The following is a 19734-nucleotide window of genomic DNA, read 5'->3' as shown; positions in this document are numbered from 1 at the left end:
TAGAGAATCACTCAGAAGCCATTCACATAAATGTTGCACCTGGCCAAGTCCTGAGATTACAGGAGGGAAGGGAAAGGGGGAGGAATCTCATGGGATGCACGGTGTCATACTACTCTAGGTTATTTCAGGATATAGCTTAGGAAAGCAACCAGCTCAGCTCAGATTGAAATACTGTACCTATTAAGGTTAAACAGTTTTAAATTTCCAGGGAAGAAAATTCTGCCCTGACAATCACGCCGCATCTAAGCCTTAAACTGGAGAATGGGGCAGAGGGCACACATCCGCTCTACTCTGCACGAAAGCAGGGCCACCCTCTCCTCTCCCCCTCACGTTGCTACTGAGCTGCCATGTGCCTTGGGAACAATTTTATTGTGTCTGAGGTTTCCTCTTTTTCTCCCCTTTGCTTCTTTCGTTTCGTTTTGTTTCGCCATTTATCCTTTGATGGTCAAACTAAAATTACAGCTAGATGCCATGTGGCTTTGACCTCATCTTGGTCTAGCAGAGACTGGGGGAGAATGAATCCTCAAAGCATGGTGGTGCTGGGTCTCTAATAAAATATCTCTCTGTTTGCCCACATGGGCATCATGCCTTAGCAAACAGAAGCAGAGGAGAACAATACTACCTGTTCATGGACGAGTAGTAATGGTTTCAGTCCTCCAGACAATGAGCTCTGTAACTTACTCCATCTCCCTCCTGAGAAAGCGCTTCACACGGCCCGCACTGTGCCAGGTGGTTTGGAGAAAGACGAACTGCTCGGCCTAACAAGGGACACTTCAGCAACGGGTGTAAAGACACAAAACAGCTACTCTGGGCTCGGCTGGTCTCCCAGTGACATGGCCCCAGCCAGCCTTTCCACTCCAAGATAGGGATCGTGATGCTATTCAACCTTGACAATTCCCATACCCCAGGCAACGGGATTTTCCAGCCCCCCCACAAGATGTGGCAGGCCTCACGACACTGTTCATCATCCACTCACCAAGAGTTAGGGTTCGGGCTTGCTCTCCAACCAAGCCCCGAGTCTATGCCCTTTTCTGGGAGCAACGTTCACTGTGCTGCTGATCAAAAGGAAGAAGGGTCCCCCAGGGGGAGTGCCAGCAAGAACACCAGCCCTGGGGACTTCCCTGGGGATCCAGTGGTTAAGACTCCATGCTTCCAATGCTGGGGGGTGGGCCACGGGTTCGATCCCTGGTTGAGGAACTAAGATCCCACATGCTGCGCAGCGCGGCCAAAAAATAAAACAAAAACAAAAAAACCCACCAGCCTTGGAAAGAATCTGGGGGTGGAGGAGCATCATCGAGAGTCGTACTTTCCCCTAAAATACACACACGGATCAGCAGCACGACTGCAGAAGGAATCCAAATATTTTTTAAATAAGTTACTGTCACCTTGAAATGAGTACAAAATACTAGGGGATCCACCGAATAACAACGTCTGCTGAGTCCTACTTTTCACTGGTGGCATAATTCACAAGGTACCTGGGACAAAGGGCTACTGGAAAGTCTTCTCCAGACAGAGGCAGATTTGAAACAGCACAGCTACAAAGATGCGATATGGCTGTGGACCACATACACACACCCAAGTTATCCGCAAGGGCTAACCACAAGAAAGTGAGCAAGGGAAGAACGGAAATGATATAACCAAGCGACACCCGCTTCCAAGGAGAGAAGACCCCGGAGCCAGACCTGAACGCCCCAACAGCGGGTTTCAAAAACCTCCCCTTGAAGGGTTAACCCAGAAGCAGAGGACTCAAGAAGTTTCGGCACCATTAGTTACACCATGAGGTCCATCCATCCTGGCCAGGCCAGGCAGACAGACGAAAATCGTATTAGTCTGCTCTCCCTCCACGACTGCACTCTGTTGGCATCAGTTCAGCTCTGAGTCTATATTAGTCCGTGATTTGTTTAGCCTTTGGATTTAAGAGAATGGAAGTACTACGTGAGCAGGAAACAGGACACTCATCAGAAGCTGGGATCTGTCGCCTTTCCCTCCCAGCACTTCCAGTGTCATGTATCAACAAGTCCTAGAGAAATCAACATTTCAGAACAATCAGGTCAAAAGTGATATTCTTAGCACCACTTAACATGATTTTGATCCACCGGAAACAACTCTCTGGCTGTCACACAGCCTCCTCTGCTATCTCACCCCCCTTAATTCTTCCCATTCACATTCTGTCACCTCATGTGACTCCCAATTTAAGACCCCTCCTGAAGCAAAAAACAGTAGCCAAGCTAGGGGGGTCTGTGTGCCCATCATGCCTGATCGAGATGCTCTTAACAAAAAAACACAGGCTTCTCCTTCTTTCCCTATCTTTAAATCATTTTAGCAGCATTTCTTCTGCTCTTGTTTCTTCTTTGCTTCCAACCTCCCCCGAAGAATCAACCACAACCACACTGCCATCATCACCACCATCATCATCACCTAGGTCAGGGGGAGGGGTGGAGAATAAGAGACACAAGAGACCTACACATTGCCAAATCAAGCTTCGGGATCTCTTGCATGTCCTACCTGAATTGCAATCTGGTGTTCAATCGTTTTGTACGCAGAGTAATGTGTGCTCCCGGACTGAAAATAGAGCTGTAGAAAGAAACCAAATCAAAGCGTTCTGCTTATGTCACAAACTACAAGAAAACATCTTAAGCAGTTTATGAATAGCAGACAAACCTTCCTAGATTGAACTGCAGCCTTGGCATTCAATCAAGACCTCTGTATTTTTATTTGTTGCTATAAATAAGATGATCATAATCATCTAAAGTTTAAAAAAAAAAAAAAGCACCCATTCAATAAGCAAAAGGGGGGTGGAGGGGGCCAGGAGCGAGGATCAATGACACGAAAAGGAAAGACGGACGCCCGTTAAGACATAAAGGAAGCCAGTGTGCTGAGCAAGATGCTGCAGAAGAATTAACTGTATGCTGCAAACATCATCAGAATTGCGACACGTAGGCAGGAGGGAAAGACTGGGAGAGAAAGGATGTGAGAAGCCACAAGACTGCAAAGGTACAAGCCCCCCAGAGTTCTAAGAACTAGGCTCTCACCCTCAGACACAATTCTATTCTGGGGAAAACAAATGTGGCAGGCAGAATTCAGGGGCCACTCGATGCCTTATACATTCTTTCGCAATGACTAAGCTATCAGTCCCAGGACGGCTCAGGACGGCTCTGCAGCCCGCACGCACTCTAGGAAGCCACACTTCCCCAAAGAAGGAACCAACCAGTGCCAAAGAGCCACTGAGTTTTCTAAAGACCACCTATATATTTGGGGGCCCCCGGGTGAAGGTGCATCCCTGGTTCACCCAGACTCTCCACAGCAGAAGGCTAAAGTCTCTCCTGGGCCTTTCCCTCTGAAGCCCTGTAGATCTACCATCAAAGAAACGGGTAGCCCCAAATAAAAAGAAATACCAAGAGGCCTCTCCAAATTCTTCTTTTCCCAAATAGTACTTATTCATCTTGGGCTCCTACCAACTGGGAGAACAAACACCATCTGCTGACTTATTTTATAAACAATACAACAAACACAAAAGGTCTCAACAATATCTGAAAATGCATTTTAATTGGCCATAAACGAACAAATGATGAAGAATCACACGGTCCTATGAAATCACTGCCCATCTCCCTCGCAGTAATAGGCAAATCAGTTACATTTCCAAACACAGATCTGTATTACTATAGCAAACTATTGCCATTACTACCACTGTACGATTCCTATTACCAGAACCTCCCTGTATAGCAGTTCTTTAGACCCCATTATATTTTGTATCTTGCTCCCTGCAAGAAAAATTATTCAGTTTATACAGGTTTTTATTTGGGGGGGGGGGAAGAAATTCACATAAGAACTTCTGAACCAACTCATACTAAACACAACGCAGTAGTAATGAAATTTTTTAAATAGCCTAAATGCACACGGCTCATGGGATAAGGCTGTACTGTTCCCAGTTGGGGATATAGTGGGTTCTGAGATCACTGTATCTGCTCCAAGTGAACAAACAAAAACACACTGCCTGTATATATGTTAGGAGTCTGCTTGCTCCCAAACAATACTAATCAAAGTTAAAAGGGGGCACAATAAAGGTGGGCCAAAAATATATATATTCCTTTACCTGTCAAAGCAGAGTAATGAATCACACTTCCTAAAACAACAAAAGATAAAGGCTGAGCCACTGAGATAAGCCCCCCTACGCACACAGCACTCCACCCCTGCACACACACACTCAGGAGCAGTTCATCCAAAGTGAGTCACTGAAAAAGACAGATGAATTTGCCCCCTTGGCCCCCCTGTCCTTTTTGTGAAAACTGCCAGTCAGTAAGGAGATCGCACTAATTACTGTGACAATTCTGCATTGTGTTAAAACAACTTTTGTGCGAGGGATAGGTTCCTCTGCAAGTTTGGAATTCCTGGCTGAGAGCAGCTCTTGTCGGAGCGAGGGACTCCCCTGCTCAGGAGAGAGAAGGCAACACTAAAACCTCGTCCCCCTTTTCAGCCGGTTGTATGCTGCGATTTTCCAACTGCCTGGTTCAGAGCTTAATGGAAACTTGTCCAAGCTTTTCTTCCCACAAACCTTGCGGAGCCCTAAGGCAATCTTGCACTCAGGGTAACCACAGAAATCTCCTATCGTCAATTAAAATCGAATGGACACATGATAACTAAGTATAGGTCGAGTAAACAAAATTTCAGATCATCACGGCCCTCTGAATAAATTAATGAAACTGTGGCTAATACAAATTCAATTTCCATTTGTCCGGGTCCACACTTAACCCTCACGTTCGGCACCACCCAAACAACAACACAACCCCAGAGAGAACGCTACAATTAAGACAGTACAAATGCAGCTGCAAGGTCCTTAAGAATCTGGTAGGACAAAGTTAATTTCACCTTCACACACACCAATCTAACATTCCCAAGTAATGCAACTCCCCTCCTCAGGTATCCAGGCACACGGAATAACCGCCACCAGCTCATAAATCCACACAGTACAAGCTCCAATCAGCTCTTCACTCCCAGCCAGTACCCACTGCGTTGGAGAGATTTTCAGCTTAAACACTTCCCCCCAGCAACAGCGACGAAGACAATTTTCTCGTTTCTCCTTTGGGTTCCCACCCCCTCTTTTCCCAAATACTCTTTTCTAAAACACACCCTTTAAATACTGCTTTTTCCATCCCTGGAAAACACAGAGATGCCTTGTTCATTATAGTCTAGCTTTTTAAGACAAACATAAAATACAAGGACCCGGTAAAAACTTGGCATTCTAAACTGGAACAATACTTTATTTATATCTCCGTAAAAAGCTAGAAGAAAGAACAAGAGAGGGTTGACCCTTTGTGCTTTTGTTTGTTTGTTTGTTTGCTTTTGGAAGATGAGGGGCGCTTGAGAGATCTTAGGTGGCGATCTAAGGCTCATCTGAGTTCAAGAACCAGGTTCCCCCAGGCCAGGACTCTTGGGACCACCCCTGCTCTTGGCCACCTGCAGCACTGCACGTCATTTCCGCATCCAGCAACTGTGACTCCTGTACCCCGGGTCCGCAACACACCCTCACCGTGGTTCCCCCCTGCCCCGCCCCTCCTCAGGCACCCTGAAGCAGTACCACATGAGAACTCCAAGGTACTTTTCATGTCCTCTTCCTGTGAAACTCTCAACAAAACAAACCTTCCCTTCCTGTGTGCTTGTTTACAGTGGCCAAGCCCACCCAACCACCCATCTGAACACCTCCCGGTGACCCAGCCCCCTCTGGTCCAGAGGAAGAGCCATGGAGATGCGCTGGTGCTCAGCACAGCCTTGCCTACATTTTCCAGCAATTCAAAAACCAACGTTTTACGATCAACCACCTCCCTTATCAAGAAATCCTATCTTGATTTCTCTCATTTCATTTCTAATCACTACCACTGGCCCTAAATTTGATGTTTCAGATACAAGACATCAGAGATAGCCAGGGATGGGAGAAAAGGGAAACAGCTTTTTCAATCACAGAGATCTCATCCTCAGAGGCGACTAAAAATCTTGAAACACTACACTGGGTTTCCAACTTCCAGTAGGATGAAGATTAATTTTGTATGCCTATTCATTCCACTAAATTGGGAAGAGTGGGGAGCATTTGCTGTATTTCCAGTTTTATGAATCACCAAGCTTTCAATTAAAAAAAAAAAGAAGAAGAAGAAGAAATTCAGATTCATTTCCTAAACGGTTTTGGGTTGGGGGATTTTTTGGTCCACCTTCCTCTCCCCTGTAGCTACCACCGTGAGGCACTTGAAGTTTAATTTCCATGTCATTAGCATAAAAGGCAGAATAGAGGCTTAAATATCTAAGACTTTTTCTTAAGTCACCAGTCATTTTGCAGGACAGAGACAGCACCCCCAGCCCTATGCTGGGAGCCTCTTACATTTAGTGGGAAACTTCTGATCAGGCCTTTGGGTGCCTGCCCGCCCCCTTAAAAGATGCCAAGGGGACTTCTAACTTCCACAGGGAAGGCAAAGCCAGCACTGACTGCTAGGTATGGAGGCTTAAACATTCCTGCAAAGATCCAGACACAGAACATCTGTACCCTCCTACAACAACAACTTAACAAAGGCAACCCCTTTTCACTTCCTGGCATTCTCCTTCAGAAATTCTGCTGCAACAAAACACATGCCTTTAGACACAGGAACAATCTCTCTTACTGTCTCAACGTTCCATCAAATGTCTATTTACCCTCATTAATTTTTTCTTTTCTTTTCCTCAACCTGAAACCATCAGCTATGAGTCAGAGAACGATCATTAACTTTTACAGCTTTCATACACATCCACCTACTCACATTTGGGGAAAGAAGTATTGACTTGCAACACTGCCTGAGACCAAAATCCTCTAAGAAGAAAAAAAAGGGGGGGGGAATCACTTCAATAAACTTATATCTATAGGTCTATGGGGGATGCTACATTCATTGTTTTTCCACTTTGTGCTGCAGTCTCTTGCAAAAAAAAAAAAGAAAGAAAGAAAAGAAGTTGAAGTCGAACTTGGTTATGGTGATGGGCATTTCTGGATTGGTTTTTTTGAGGGAAAATTAGATGATTTTCTTTAAACATCAAAACATAATTACATTTCTTAAACTGTTTGGGAGAGGGGAGAATAAAGTGAAGCAAGTTTCCTGCTCTTGTCCAAAACACATTTCCAGCATATAAAAACACGTGGGCTAAAGTGCTGAGACATGTTCCTAACACAGCATTTTTCATTAAAAGTTGCTACACTAACACTCTTAAAATGATGCCCCATCATTACTCCACTTAGCAGTCACAGGCTGCACACTCATAACGAATTAATTTGCATTAATGTGGGTTTCATGTGTCCTTCCCTGGGTATGCCATTGTGATTCAGGCTTAATAAAACTGACACGACAATAACATAGTGCCTTTTATTTCACTTTCCCAAACCAACCAACCCACCCAAAGACCCACACAAATCCTCTCGATTTTTTAAGCATTTTGCTAATATATTTAGGACATCATAATTGGTCCAGCACGCAAGAACCTAGTTATCTTCTCAGTAAATATTTATAGCATCATTCTTTCCCATTCATTCTGCATTTTCTTAGAGAATCTCACTGTAGCCTACATCTGCAATTCATTGACTTTACAATTTACCACATGTTGGGATGGGAGAGGTCTTAGCTCCATTTGAATCACTACACAAATATGCAAGTGATTTATCGGTTTCAAACTAAAGACTGCAAGAGAAGGACTCCACTTTTCCTGAACATTACTTCTTCTGGCAGACCATGAACAATTACAGTTCGTACTAATTAAGCTCTGTAAATGTGCTGTGCCTTACTAATGTCTACCAGGCCTCAAATTTATTTTCATGATGCCAAACTTTAGCAAGCAATTTTAACTCCTTCAGAGCTGATCCCACTAGTAACCATTCCTTCCCCCTGTAGATCGAGCTGTTTGGGGCTACTTCATGACCAAAAAAAAAAAAGAAAGAAAAGAATAAAATATTACAGACATATTACCAGCCTGAAATCAGATGTGCCCAAGGAAGAAAAAAACCTATCCTGGGAAAACCGAAGAACACCAGGGCCGACAACCCGTTCAAAGATCCCACAGCCCCATCTTTGTAATGAGCTGTTAAGGGATTCATATCTGTCCCTGAGGGCTAGTAAGTTTCTGCATTCCATTGATTAGAAAATAAAACCTTTCAGCCTCTGTCTTGAAGTCTGGGTTGGATGGAAGGAAGGCTCCGGCCAGCGAGGACAGCGCGATCAGCTCCTACCCCCCTCAACAGTTACCCACACACCTCAGAATCCCACTCCCCCTTTACCAGGTGGTCAGTTTGTAACACACACACTAGAAAGCCCACTCTTTTAAGAATGAATTAAAATCAGGAGGATAACTGGCCTTCTCTGTCACATCGGGGTCTTGACCACAGATGCCCCATCCCCAGCTCCTCACACAATAACTTACATGAAAGACTATCTGCTGCTGGATAGAGCTCTTTGGGTGAAAAGTGGATTGCGACCAGTTTTTACTGAGCTGAGCCATATAGTTGCTAATAGCCACCCCCCACCCATGGTACTTCTACCTCTCGCTAAGAAACTTTTAATCCCTAATTTCAATCAAGCCATTTCCTCATGCCCAAATCTCTGTCCCATCTTCTTACCCTTTTCTAATCTTTCTCAGGCAAGCATTTATTCTTCCTCCCCTGCTACTTTTCTGTGCTTCCTCCCCCCAGATACCAGTGCACTTCCCCCAAATGAATGGCCTTCCCACTGCCAAGGTAAATCTGGAATTTTTTTCTCATCTATTAATTCTTTTAATCAACTCTCCTCACTCTGTGGCACTTTTTTTTTTTTAAACCCTCACGTTAACTAGCGCACTCTGCAATGTGTGTATTTTCCCTTCCAGCTCAGTGGAACATCCTATAAATTAAAGACCCATCTCCCGTATCAGGTTTCTTTAAGTATTCTGGGAAATATGCACAATACAGGCAAGAGGGTCTCAAAAAAAACAAGAAAGAAAGGAAACAGGGAGAAGCCAGAAGAAAAGGAAAAAAGATGCAAACACCTAGAGCAACTTTGCTTTTGAAAAAAGGCATTTGTGCCGAGCCCCTCCCAACCACCCAACTGAATTTCCATTACTGAAAGTGCTCTTTATAAATGTGTGTAACAATAGCCTGGAAGAAAAGTACAAGTCGGCTGCCAAAGGAGGAGGGGGTGTCTGTCTCAGTAAGCTCAGATTGTAGGCATGGGGGTCAGAGGAGGGGAGAGGGCAGCTTTTGCGAAGGGGTCTCCACACCCCGCCCCCATCTCATTGCTTATAATTAGTGAGAGAAATCTGAGCTACTGCCAGTGTCTGCGGACCTTGAATATTATAAGGCCAACGTGGCGTCAAATATCTTAACATTCATAAGTGTTATGGGCTGTAAATAAAGCCTGTGGATTTATGACCCGGTGGCGCTTGCCAGCAAAGGACTGGGGCACATTTCTTTCAGCAGACCTGTCGAGGTGCAAGTTTGCCTTTGGTTGTAAAATTAACCATTTCCTTCACAAACGTGCTCAATTATAAGTCAGAGTTGAAGATTTAGTTACACGGTTGCCAATATCCACTCCCAGAAGAAACTCAGACGCCCACAACACACGCCCCCTTCAAAAATAAAAGCCTCAAGAATTTGATTCACCCCGCTCCTTCTCAAAACTTCTGAAATGTGTCACCTCGAAACAGTTATAAATGTGGTTAAAGATATTATCTAATTCCACTCACCAAGACTAAAAAAGCTTACACCTACTTCCCTGTAAAGTGCTTATTTATTTGGCAACGCCATGTTTTAAAAAAACAATAAAGGAGTAAATCACTCCTTGCCTGAAGTTTTGTCCCTTCCCCCAATATAATGTCATCTATTTCCTGTGTAGGAGAGAGCCTCTGCTAAATCCAGGTTGCCTCAGACTTAACTGCCAATAAACCAACTTCCACAGAACTTCCAGACAGCTGGGGAAAAGGTCCTCGGAGTTTTAGTCATGGTCCAGAAACACAGGTCCACACAAAAATTTGCAGCTGTCCTTTCTCTGCAGTGCATTTTTAATGTGATTCGGGGGCCCCTGTTGTGAAACATCTGACAAAATGTAAAATCCTCTTAGATACCTTCTAGTTTACCCCCTGTGCATGTGTAAGAGAAGTTGCACCAACATTTCTCCACCAAGAAATCTAGGCGCTTTTCGTATGCACGCAGGCACCTCGTGGGATGTGAGGAGGCATTCAAAACCTGGAAAGACTTCTACTGTAATCTTTAAAAGCACAGCCTCTGGTGCAACTATTAAAATGCTGGTTTGCTAAAGCAAATATTTTTTTAATAGCATGCAGAACTGCAGTTATCCTGCGCTGCTAACAGAACAGCATTCTTGATCTGCCAGCCCCCGGAAACCTTCCTGTAACTTTTTCACAGCTTGCTAAGAAACAGAGAGCGGACCAGCTTCCAGCAGGGACCCTAAATGAAATCCATTATCAGTAAAATTAAAATCAAGGTGGAAAACTCCTAGCCAGAGCGGGGATTGTTTTCCTCCAAATCTTTTCTCAATCAGATAGGGGGCATCAGTGAAAGCTACTTCCCTTCAGCAGTCAAAAGTTTCCAAAAACACTTCTTCCAGATAAACACTCCAGCCTCCCGGACTGCCTCATAGTTTGTTTCTGGGGTTTCAGAAAGCTTTCGTTTCAACAAACTGCAAAGCACTGGCATATTAAATTTATAATCATTAAAATATGACTTACTGGGTGAATGTTGAGCCCATAATCCAAACTGCAGACATTAAACCCCAACCTATAAAGATTAGCACGGAATTAATACTTTGCATTGAGACTGAAATCTAAACATGTTTGCCATAAATATTTCTGAAGGAGATGAAAAACAATTAGCATAAATACCAAAGAAGGGCAAGAACACCTGTTCTTTTTCAGGGCGATAAGCATTTTATTGTTCTCTATTTAAAATGTAATGACCTGTGTAATTACAGTAATATTACATTGTTATGTAGGGGCTTGGAATGTCACACTTTGAAAAGTGTTGTCAAAACAATCAGGGATGAAGGTGGGGGGTAGGAGGACAATGGGGAAGGACCACCATTAACCCTTCACACTCCGAGGTCTAAATCTTTTGTATTAAGAAAGGATTATGCTGTTTGAGCGAGGAGAAAACATCCATTTTTCACCAGGCAGAAAGAGAAGCTGCTGCCCGGCTAAATAAAACCCCAATGAATAATAGGCCCCTCTTGGTTTCCTTTAAATGCTGGATTCCAAGTTCAAAAATGAATTCAAGATGCTGCTTATTTATTTGTTCAACCTAGTAGCAAACAGCTTCAGCTGAAAAGCAAACAACTTTGGATCAAAGAAGATGTGAAAGCTCTAATAATCAACCCCTTAAAAAGAATTTCAAACCTAACTGGAATTTCGGCCACCGTATCCCATATTCTCATTTGACAGGAGGGAAAAAAGAAACGTAAAACTACTCTTTCCTATCTCCTTTAATATGGTAACAGTATTCTTATCTTTGGTATATACAAATGTTACCACAATTCTAATATTTGCAGTTCTATCACCTCCCATCTCCTCAACCAGACCTCTCACCTTAATGCTTTTTTGTATTCGAACCTTTTTAAAAGCTGTTCCTATTACAGTATCAAAGGCTAAATTAATGTGATGGAGGAATCTTTTGTCATTTTAAAATAAAATTATTACTATCAAGCTTTATGGCATCTCCAGCAATTAAAGCATTATTCTTGAGATAAAATATTATTCATCATAAGCCCATCTAATGATACTCCTTAATTCTTTACATTCTTAAAAAGAAAAGCAGAAATCAGGAATCCAAAGAGTTTGCTTTTTAAAGGATGCAACTGTTTACAGGTACACTCATAAGTTAACAGAAAATGTAGCAAAAGAACACCACCACCAAGGAGGGTCCGGAAGAGAATAGAACATACAGCTAATTTGTCTTTACACCTTGCTCTCAAAAACACACTCTATGAAGCACTAAGAATTTCAGATGAGCATGAAAAGACCGCTATCTTGCCTATAGATTCCTTCGGCAGCTGTATCAAATCTGGAATTGCAAGCCGGCCCTCTGATCGAAGAGGTCAGGAGTGACACACAACAGCCTCTCAGCCTCATTTCCATGGCTCTACTTACCGGCTTAAATAACCTTAATTCTGGAGCACATCAGCTAACCCAGGTAACAGATAGGAGGAGGAAGGGCCTGTGCACACTAAAGATGTCTGTTGGTGTTTGACACGCAAATACTAAAACTGCCTCCTGACTTCAGAAATGTCTTCTCAGACTCCATCTGATGTCACAGCATCAGGCCACCCGCTATGTCCACAATTAAAATAACTAGACGCCGAGGGTTCCTACGATGCCCACAGAGGGGACGGGGTTGTTGGGAGCCATCCTTTTCGCACCGGGAAATCATTTATTTACCTTTAACAATTTCCCTGTTTCCTAATTACAGCGCAACACAACTGTTGCAGTTTCAGGAGATCTTGCGGCAAGATTGCCAGCGGTCACAGGCAGGAGTTTGCAAAGAGTCAAGAAGGCCAGCAAGCCCACCATCAAAGCTCAATATTCAGATGGCCTTTAAGATGGCTAAGTGGATTTTAAAATAATACCAGAGAGGCTTCCATCGTAGGGGGAGGGGAGGAGAGTAAGAAATTCTCAGGGTTACTTTGGAATGTCGCTTGGTCGGCTTGGTTATTACACAAACTCTCCGATTCTGAGCCGAATACTCCCGGTTCAGGATGCCCACAGGCTCCCAAGAAAAATACAACGTAACCGGACAATGTTTCCCCTACAGCTGCAACCCCACTGCCCGGCCCCCGCCGCCTGAAAGAACTGGCCCTGAAGGAGGAGGTCGGGCTGAAATGCTCTCCCAGCTTCCCAAGCATGCAGAAGCCTGGGCGCGCGGGAGGGGGAGGGAGGGTAATAATTATTTCTCTTTCCTGGCCATAACAAATGACCGGTCTAGCATGCCCTTGCCATTTTTGCCAGGGCCCCAAAAAACAAGTCAAACCTGATAGTTAATATTTTAATGCTTAAAAACACTTGTAGATCTGATCGACTCCCGTCCGGCAAACCCTCGGCCATTAGCACCGAATCCACGGCTGCTGAACAGTGGGTGCACTATTTCAAATTGCTATCTCGAGTTACCGAAAAATAAAAGAAAACAGAAGTGAGTGTAAATAAGAGGTAGGGGGACCAAACCAGAGAGGGTGCAAAATGACAATCCCGAGAAGCCGGGCACAAACGTTTAGAGATTGCGTCTAGAGATTCGTAATCCAGGCTTTTTAGAGGAGGGTGGGACGGGGGGAGGGGGTTCAAGGCGAGGGCAGGGGGCAGAGGCCTGTCGGGGAAGAGGGTGAGCCTTATTCACAAATGTCACGGGGGGGCGCGGGACGCACGCCGCGGGAAGCGCCACCCCCCCGGAGCCTGGCACCCCGCGCCTCCCTGGAGCCCCCAAAGTTGGGTGGCCCACGATCAGCAGCCCAATCCCTTGAAAGAAAGGAGCCCTCGGCCTCCCTCACCCTCTATACACCCTTGGGCCCCGCACAACCTGGTCTCTGGCCCCCCAGGGCCCACTGAGGGCCTTCTCGGAAGCTGGCGAGCGCAGATCCCGCTATAAACCCCAAGGCACCAAAATTCCCTAGAAATACATCAAGTCCGCTCGGAGGAGGCCATCCCGGCTCCATACAAACCAAAACCCGCGGCCACAGGGGCCTCTCCACCCCGCGCGGCCCGGGAGAGCCCGCAGCCAGCGCGCCGGGCAGCCGAGCCGGCCACGGCGCCCAGGGCGCTCGCGGCCCTGCGGGGTGGCCCCAGAAAAGGAAGCCCAGAGCCCCCAAGTTTGCAGTGGGACCAGTCTTGGAAGCGTGACCTTCCAGGGGAAAAGGGAAGGAGGGCTGAGAGCCAGCCATCGCCACTAGAAAGCTAAACAAATACGCGGCCGAAAGAGAAAGACGAGGCGCTTCTCCAAGGCCCCGGGCTCCGCGCGCCCGCTAGTTCTCAAGTCCAACGCCTGGAGGACAATCCACTCTACCCCGCGCGTCGGGCGCAGCCCATTAACTCAGTCCCCGGCAGCGGCAGCCAAGGGGTTAACCGGGGAAAGCCCAAGACGCCACAGAAGAGGGAAGGAAAAGAGAGAGAGAGAAGGAGAGGGAGAAAAGAAAGAGCCACACAGTCATCTTCCCAGGGTGAAGAAACAAACACCACCACCAAAGGGGGCGGGGGGAATCAGAGCGCAAAAAAAAGTTCTTCTGATTCCCCCCCAACCAACAAAGCCCTGCTTGGAAAGAAAAGTCTCCCCAACATCACGAGGCAACAAACTGAAAGCAAGAACATGGCGAAGTGCAAACAAATCCAGTCCACAAAAGGCAGAAAAGTTTGGAGAGTTTCGGGCTGCCTGGGCCACAAGAGGGGGAGGGGAGGCGGGGAGGGGAGGAGGCGGGGAGGGAGGGGAGAGGGAGGGAGGGGGCAGGGCAGGGCAGGGGCCGCATGCGGGGCCGGGCGGGAGGCAAGGGTGGGCGGTCAGCGGGCGGGGGCCGCGCGCGGAGGCACTTACGGTTCGGGCGGTGGGCGAGAGCGATCCGTTGGGGAGGTAGGGGCTCGTCAGGTCGGGGATCATGATGAAAGGGTAGCCGGGATACGGTGGCCCCTTAAAGAGCCCTCCATCTTGCCTCTTGGCCGCTAACATGGCGGGGCAGCGAGGGGACGGCGGCGGCCGCGCGGAGCGGGAGAGAGCGAGGAGAAACTTTTTAGAAAGTGCCCCAAGTGGCTGGGCGCCCCGGCCGGGCCGACGCAAGGCCCGGCCGAGCGGGGCGCGGGGCCCGGGCGCGCGGGGCGGCGGGCCCGGGGGACAGCTCCCGGCGGCTGCGGGGCGCGCGGGGCGTACTCACCTTCTTCCAAACTTTCCCGGGATTTATCTCGGAAACTTTCGGAGCGAGGCGGAGGCCGTCTTTCCGCCTTCCCGGAGGGGTGGAGGTGGGGAGGGCGAGGGGCAAACGCCACGCAGAGGGGGGAGATGGGGGAGAAAAAGAATCAGCGAGGTGGGGGGGTTTGGGATGGGAGAGAAAAACAGGGTTACAAGTTTTTGCAATGGTGGCACCACACGCACACGCCGCCCGCCCGGCCCCGCGGCGTCCCGCCGCCGCCCCCAGCCCCGATTTCTCCCCTTTAAGCAACATTTGCCAAGCCCAGGAAATAGATTAAGAACCCCGCCAGCCCGAGGGGCTTTTCCTACCTCGGAATCGGAGGAGCTGTTTTGATTCGTTTCTGATTCATTGACTAGAGACGATTTGACATCAGCTAAATCCCTCTCTGCCGAGGAGTTTTCGGAGCTCTTCTCCTCTTGCTCGCCCTCGTCTTTGAAGGAAATCAGTTCGTCGTTGGCGCCTAGGTCATCTCCTCCACCGCCGTTCAGCTGCGGCATTTTTTTCACCCACCAGCAGCAATTTTGGAAGAAAAATGAAGGAGAAAGAAAAGCCAAAAAAAAAAAAAAAAACCAAAAAGTTTTGCCCCCCCCCCCAGAAAAATACTGCAAGAAAAAGACGAGTCCAAGGTGAACTTTTTTCTGCTTTGGGGTCTTTTTCTCCTGGGGAGGGGAAAGAGGGAGGAGGGGAGGGGAAGGGGGGGGAGATCTTCTGCACGCGTGAGTTTGGGTTTCTTTTTTCTCTCGTTCCCAAGGATCCGATCAATGTGCAAAAAAATAATAAATAAAAAAAGGGGGGTAAAAAAAAACACACACACCAACAACAACAAGAAGTCAGATATAAAGAGCAAAGGGGGGGGAAGCCGAAGATACAGGAGGAGCTCGTGCCGCTCGGATTTGAGTGAGTTGAAGTTAGACTGAGAGCTTTTCAGTTCAAAGGCGGCGCTGATTGACAGATAGAAAAAGGGGGATCGAAATCCGGAGGAACGGAGTAGTCTGGGAGCGGAGATTATTGACAGGGAGAGAGGAACACACTCGCTTAATGAGATGCCGGGGGGCGGGGCCGGCCCGGTGACGTCTGCATAAATAAACAGCCGGGGTGGGCGGGGCGGGGGTGGCTAACAATGATCCTTTCGGGCGCCGGGAGAGGGAGGAGGGAGACGAGGAGGAGGAGGAGGAGAGGGGCGGGGGATGGGGGGAGAGACGGAGGGAGGAGTGTGCAGGGGGAGAGGCCTGCGCTGAGTGTGTGCGAGCCTGGGAGTCTGGGCGAGGGAACGGGGACTCGCTCCGGGAGGGGGGTGGCTTCAGAAAGACAATGCGGAGTAGGAGAGGAGGGGAAGGGGGTGGCGACCGCGTCAGGAATCCGAGCCGAGGAAGGCGGAAGGAAAGCCCACTTGGGGGGCGGGGATGGGGTGAGGCCCAGAAAAAGTGCACTTTAGAAATATTAGAAATAAGTCTTAAGGAAGGGGAAAAGGAGGAGAGTATTGTGGGGAAGGGGTGCGGGCTGGTGTTTAGTGGTTAAGCCAGCAATGAAATCGGCCACCCTTGGGCGGGATATAAGAGAAGTGGTCAAAAAGAGAGATCAACCCTCCACTTTCAGAGAGCTTGGGGAAGTGGAGGGCTGGGCAAAGTTCCTGGTTATCTGCAATGAAAGAAACTATTAACCCACGAGGTCTTCCCTCACCTTTCTTGTTTATTAATAGTGAATCATTTCATTAAATCTTAAGTCTCACTAGAATAAATATGCCAAGATGACTTTTTATCCAAAAAACAATCAAATACTGTAGTGTTTGTCAAGGGCATTAAAAATATCCTTAAGGAAAAATACATGATTCTTTTCAATGTAGAGTGGTGTTCTTTTTTTTTTTTTTTTAAACTGACTTTGGAGGTGGTAGGAAATAAGCTAGGATTCAAAGTCCTTTCTGACTTTGGAGGTGAAAAGTTTGGGCGTTAACACCGCCAGGGAAAATAAAACTGAAAGTTCACCAACCCTTGGGACCAGTGGGTCTGGAGTCTTTCTGGAAGGGGGTCTGAAATGAAATCCCCAAAAGACTGACCAAATAATCAAGATGTAGATGGCTCTGGCAGGAAATTGCTAACCCAGCTGATGCTGGAAGACCTCTGGGAGGAGATGGAAAACCTGAGGTTTGAGGCAGGTATTTGTTGATTTTTAGGCTCTCTCCTGGAGAGCAGATTGATTTGCTACAAAATGGGGAAGAAAATTATGTCGAAGGGGGAAAGGCCTGGGTCCCAAAACACCGTGTCCCTAGAAAATGGGGCAAGAACACTCATTTTCTTGCAAATATCCAACGAGAAGTGGACTGGAATCTACAACATGAAAGGGGACAAAAAGAACCAGAAAAAAAGAAGTCAATAAGAATTAGCAAATTGTCTTTTAGGAGCAGTGTTGGCCTGGAGTCCAGGATGAGCTAAATTATTTCACCCACATCCCTTAAAAAAAATCTCACCTGCTCTTCAGCTGGCCTGTCAGCACCTAAGCTTTCCAAAAGAAAGCAAATTCAAATGTAATATTTAGAGAGTTTGGGTTTTCAGCAAAACTGTTTTATAGGCTAAGGTCTCAGCAAGAAGACTACTAAAAATGATGATACCAAGATTGACAAGGCCAATGCATTCCCTTGCACTGGAAAAAAAATTCATAAGCACATTTGCACACTAAAGAGTAAGATGTGGGCAAAATAAAAATGTGGTGGGGGCGTGGGGGAGGGCTATGGAGGAGAATCACTGAAACTCCCAGCTTTAATATGAATCAGAAAATCAGAAGTAGAGTGAGAAGGAGCCTGAAAAGAAGTAAAACAAATGTGTACCTTTAATCAGACAGGATTGCATAGGATACAAAGCACAGGGCTAATTAGTCTCAGCAGGTAGGACTAACCTTCAGACTTCATAAATAAATAAGGCGGGCACAGTTTCTAAGAGGGTGAGTGGAGACAGAAAGGGGATTATTTCAAGACACCAAGTAAAAACATGAAGAATGAAATGCTTCACTGTTAAATCCATGTACAAATGGATTTAACAGTGTCCTTTTTTTAGGTCTTTTCACTTGGTTGCCTTTAGATTTACACATTTAGCAAATGACCATAGCTTCTCACACTTGCTAATTGTCACCTGTATACTTAGGTGCCTGAGTCTGTGTACAGCGTAGACTTTCGTAAGGCCTGTTTTAAAGGCTTATTTACTCAAACGGGAACACATTTATAGTAACTCAATTTTGTGGCCATTTCTTTGTCCTGTGCAGTGGTTCTTTTATTTTAGTCTAAAGCTGATCGGAATTAAATTGGATACTGGGGTCTTCAGTGTCCTTTATAGGACTTACCTGGAAAATGAAAGCTCATAAATATACTGAGTTGAAATTTTAAAGAATGTACTTATTGTTTTTAATGTCCTGGCCTGCATTTTTATCGTATGTAAATATTAAGGGCTTTCTGCCGATGATTAGTAACCTCATCCACTTTGGCATATCCTTATATTTCTCATTCAAAGGAAACTCTTGAATCCTTCCTTCTTTAAATCTCTGATTTAATTAAGCAGTTGAAAGTTATTCCATGATAGCCCATGTGCCACATTTAATCCTGTTGCTTTGTGCCATAAACAGGCTTGGGGAGACCAGCAAGATCTCAGAGGGTCAATTACCCCTGAGTCTCTGAAAGGGCTTCAGGTGATGCGGGGATAGGGGAGAAGTGGGGGGAGGGTGTGAAATTGAAATTGGCAAAAAGCAAGGTAATACAATATTTTTTTTAAAAAGGTCAGGTTGGCCCACAACCTGGACATGTAATTTGTAGATTTGCTGTGAAATTTTAAACAACGGTTGGCTTGTGCCCCGGTGTTGAGACTACTTCTCTCTCTAGATACTGATGACTGACTCCTAGTTTATAGGACCAAGAGTTCTACCCAAATAGCAGGGGTTCTAAACACAGGGAGGAAACCAGACCAGTTCTGACTTTAGCCTGAGCCAAGGAGTTTTGCATATTGGGGGGCTCTCAGGTTGGAGGAGAAGCTGGGACCTTTTCCCTTGGAGGCCTTTCCCGGGGCCAGCCCAGGTCCTGAGCTGTAAGTAGGCTGTCCCTCAACCCTCCTTGCTGTCTCCTTCTCATCATCCACTGCCCTTCTGCTCCTTCACTTCTCTGTTTTCTCCTCCCCTTCAGCCATCCCTCTATTTTTTTTTTTTTTTTTTTTGCGGTCCGCGGGCCTCTCACTGTTGTGGCCTCTCCCGTTGCGGAGCATAGGCTCCGGACGCGCAGGCTCAGCGGCCACGGCTCACGGGCCCAGCCGCTCCGCAGCACGCGGGATCCTCCCGGACCGGGGCACGAACCCGTGTCCCCTGCATTGGCAGGCGGACTCCCAACCACTGCGCCACCAGGTAAGCCCATTCCTCTATTAAATCTCTGTGGACCTGTGTTGACGTTAGCAATCTGCATTTTAACCTCAAAAATTAAGTGAATACGTTACCTCTCCCGTTGGTACTTCCTTGTTCATCCCTATTGGGGAGCGTGAAAAGGAAGTTTCAGTTTATATAAATCACTTTTCAGGCATCAGTTCCCTACTGGGGGGCGTTATGGCAGAGTGCTAGATGTCCTCTGAAATATGGGACTGTGCTTGAAGGAATATGGCAGAAACAGGCTGGCCATTGGCCTTGTTACCTATGGCCCCTTTGTCCTGTCTCACCTGACAGGTGAGGTGTTTGGACTGGATATTTTCTTAGGTCCTTTCTAACATTCAGAAAATCCATGATCCTGTAGTTTCAGCCCACACCCCAGTTACACTAAGAGGCTCACCAGCATAGCAGCAAAAGGGAC

General features: G+C 46.6%; 1 protein-coding gene across 39 annotated transcripts in view; it reads right to left on the bottom strand.

Annotated features, from left to right (window-relative positions):
* The window catches only part of TCF7L2 (transcription factor 7 like 2), a 197490-nt gene extending 181437 nt beyond the window's left edge, over positions 1 to 16053 (bottom strand). For 6 of the 39 annotated variants that reach the window (XM_027112608.1, XM_027112614.1, XM_027112613.1 and 3 more), the window contains exons 1-4: positions 15233 to 16051; positions 14889 to 14955; positions 14555 to 14679; positions 2506 to 2574 (exon numbers count right to left, since the gene is read on the bottom strand). In XM_027112608.1, the coding sequence (XP_026968409.1) occupies positions 2506 to 2574; positions 14555 to 14679; positions 14889 to 14955; positions 15233 to 15421 (450 nt within the window). In that variant the 5' untranslated portion in view covers positions 15422 to 16051. Of the gene's footprint in view, positions 1 to 2505; positions 2575 to 14554; positions 14680 to 14888; positions 14956 to 15232 lie in introns of all 39 variants that reach the window. The other 33 variants (XM_027112610.1, XM_027112633.1, XM_027112632.1 and 30 more) reach the window with 12 other exon arrangements.
* Positions 16054 to 19734: the final 3681 nt, after the last annotated feature.

This window comes from Aethalodelphis obliquidens, unplaced genomic scaffold, assembly GCF_003676395.1.
Source record: "Aethalodelphis obliquidens isolate GAN/ISIS:26980383/991018 unplaced genomic scaffold, ASM367639v1 scaffold11, whole genome shotgun sequence".
In the NCBI taxonomy this organism is placed as follows: Eukaryota; Metazoa; Chordata; class Mammalia; order Artiodactyla; family Delphinidae; genus Aethalodelphis; species Aethalodelphis obliquidens.
This window is presented reverse-complemented; position numbering and strand designations above follow the sequence as displayed.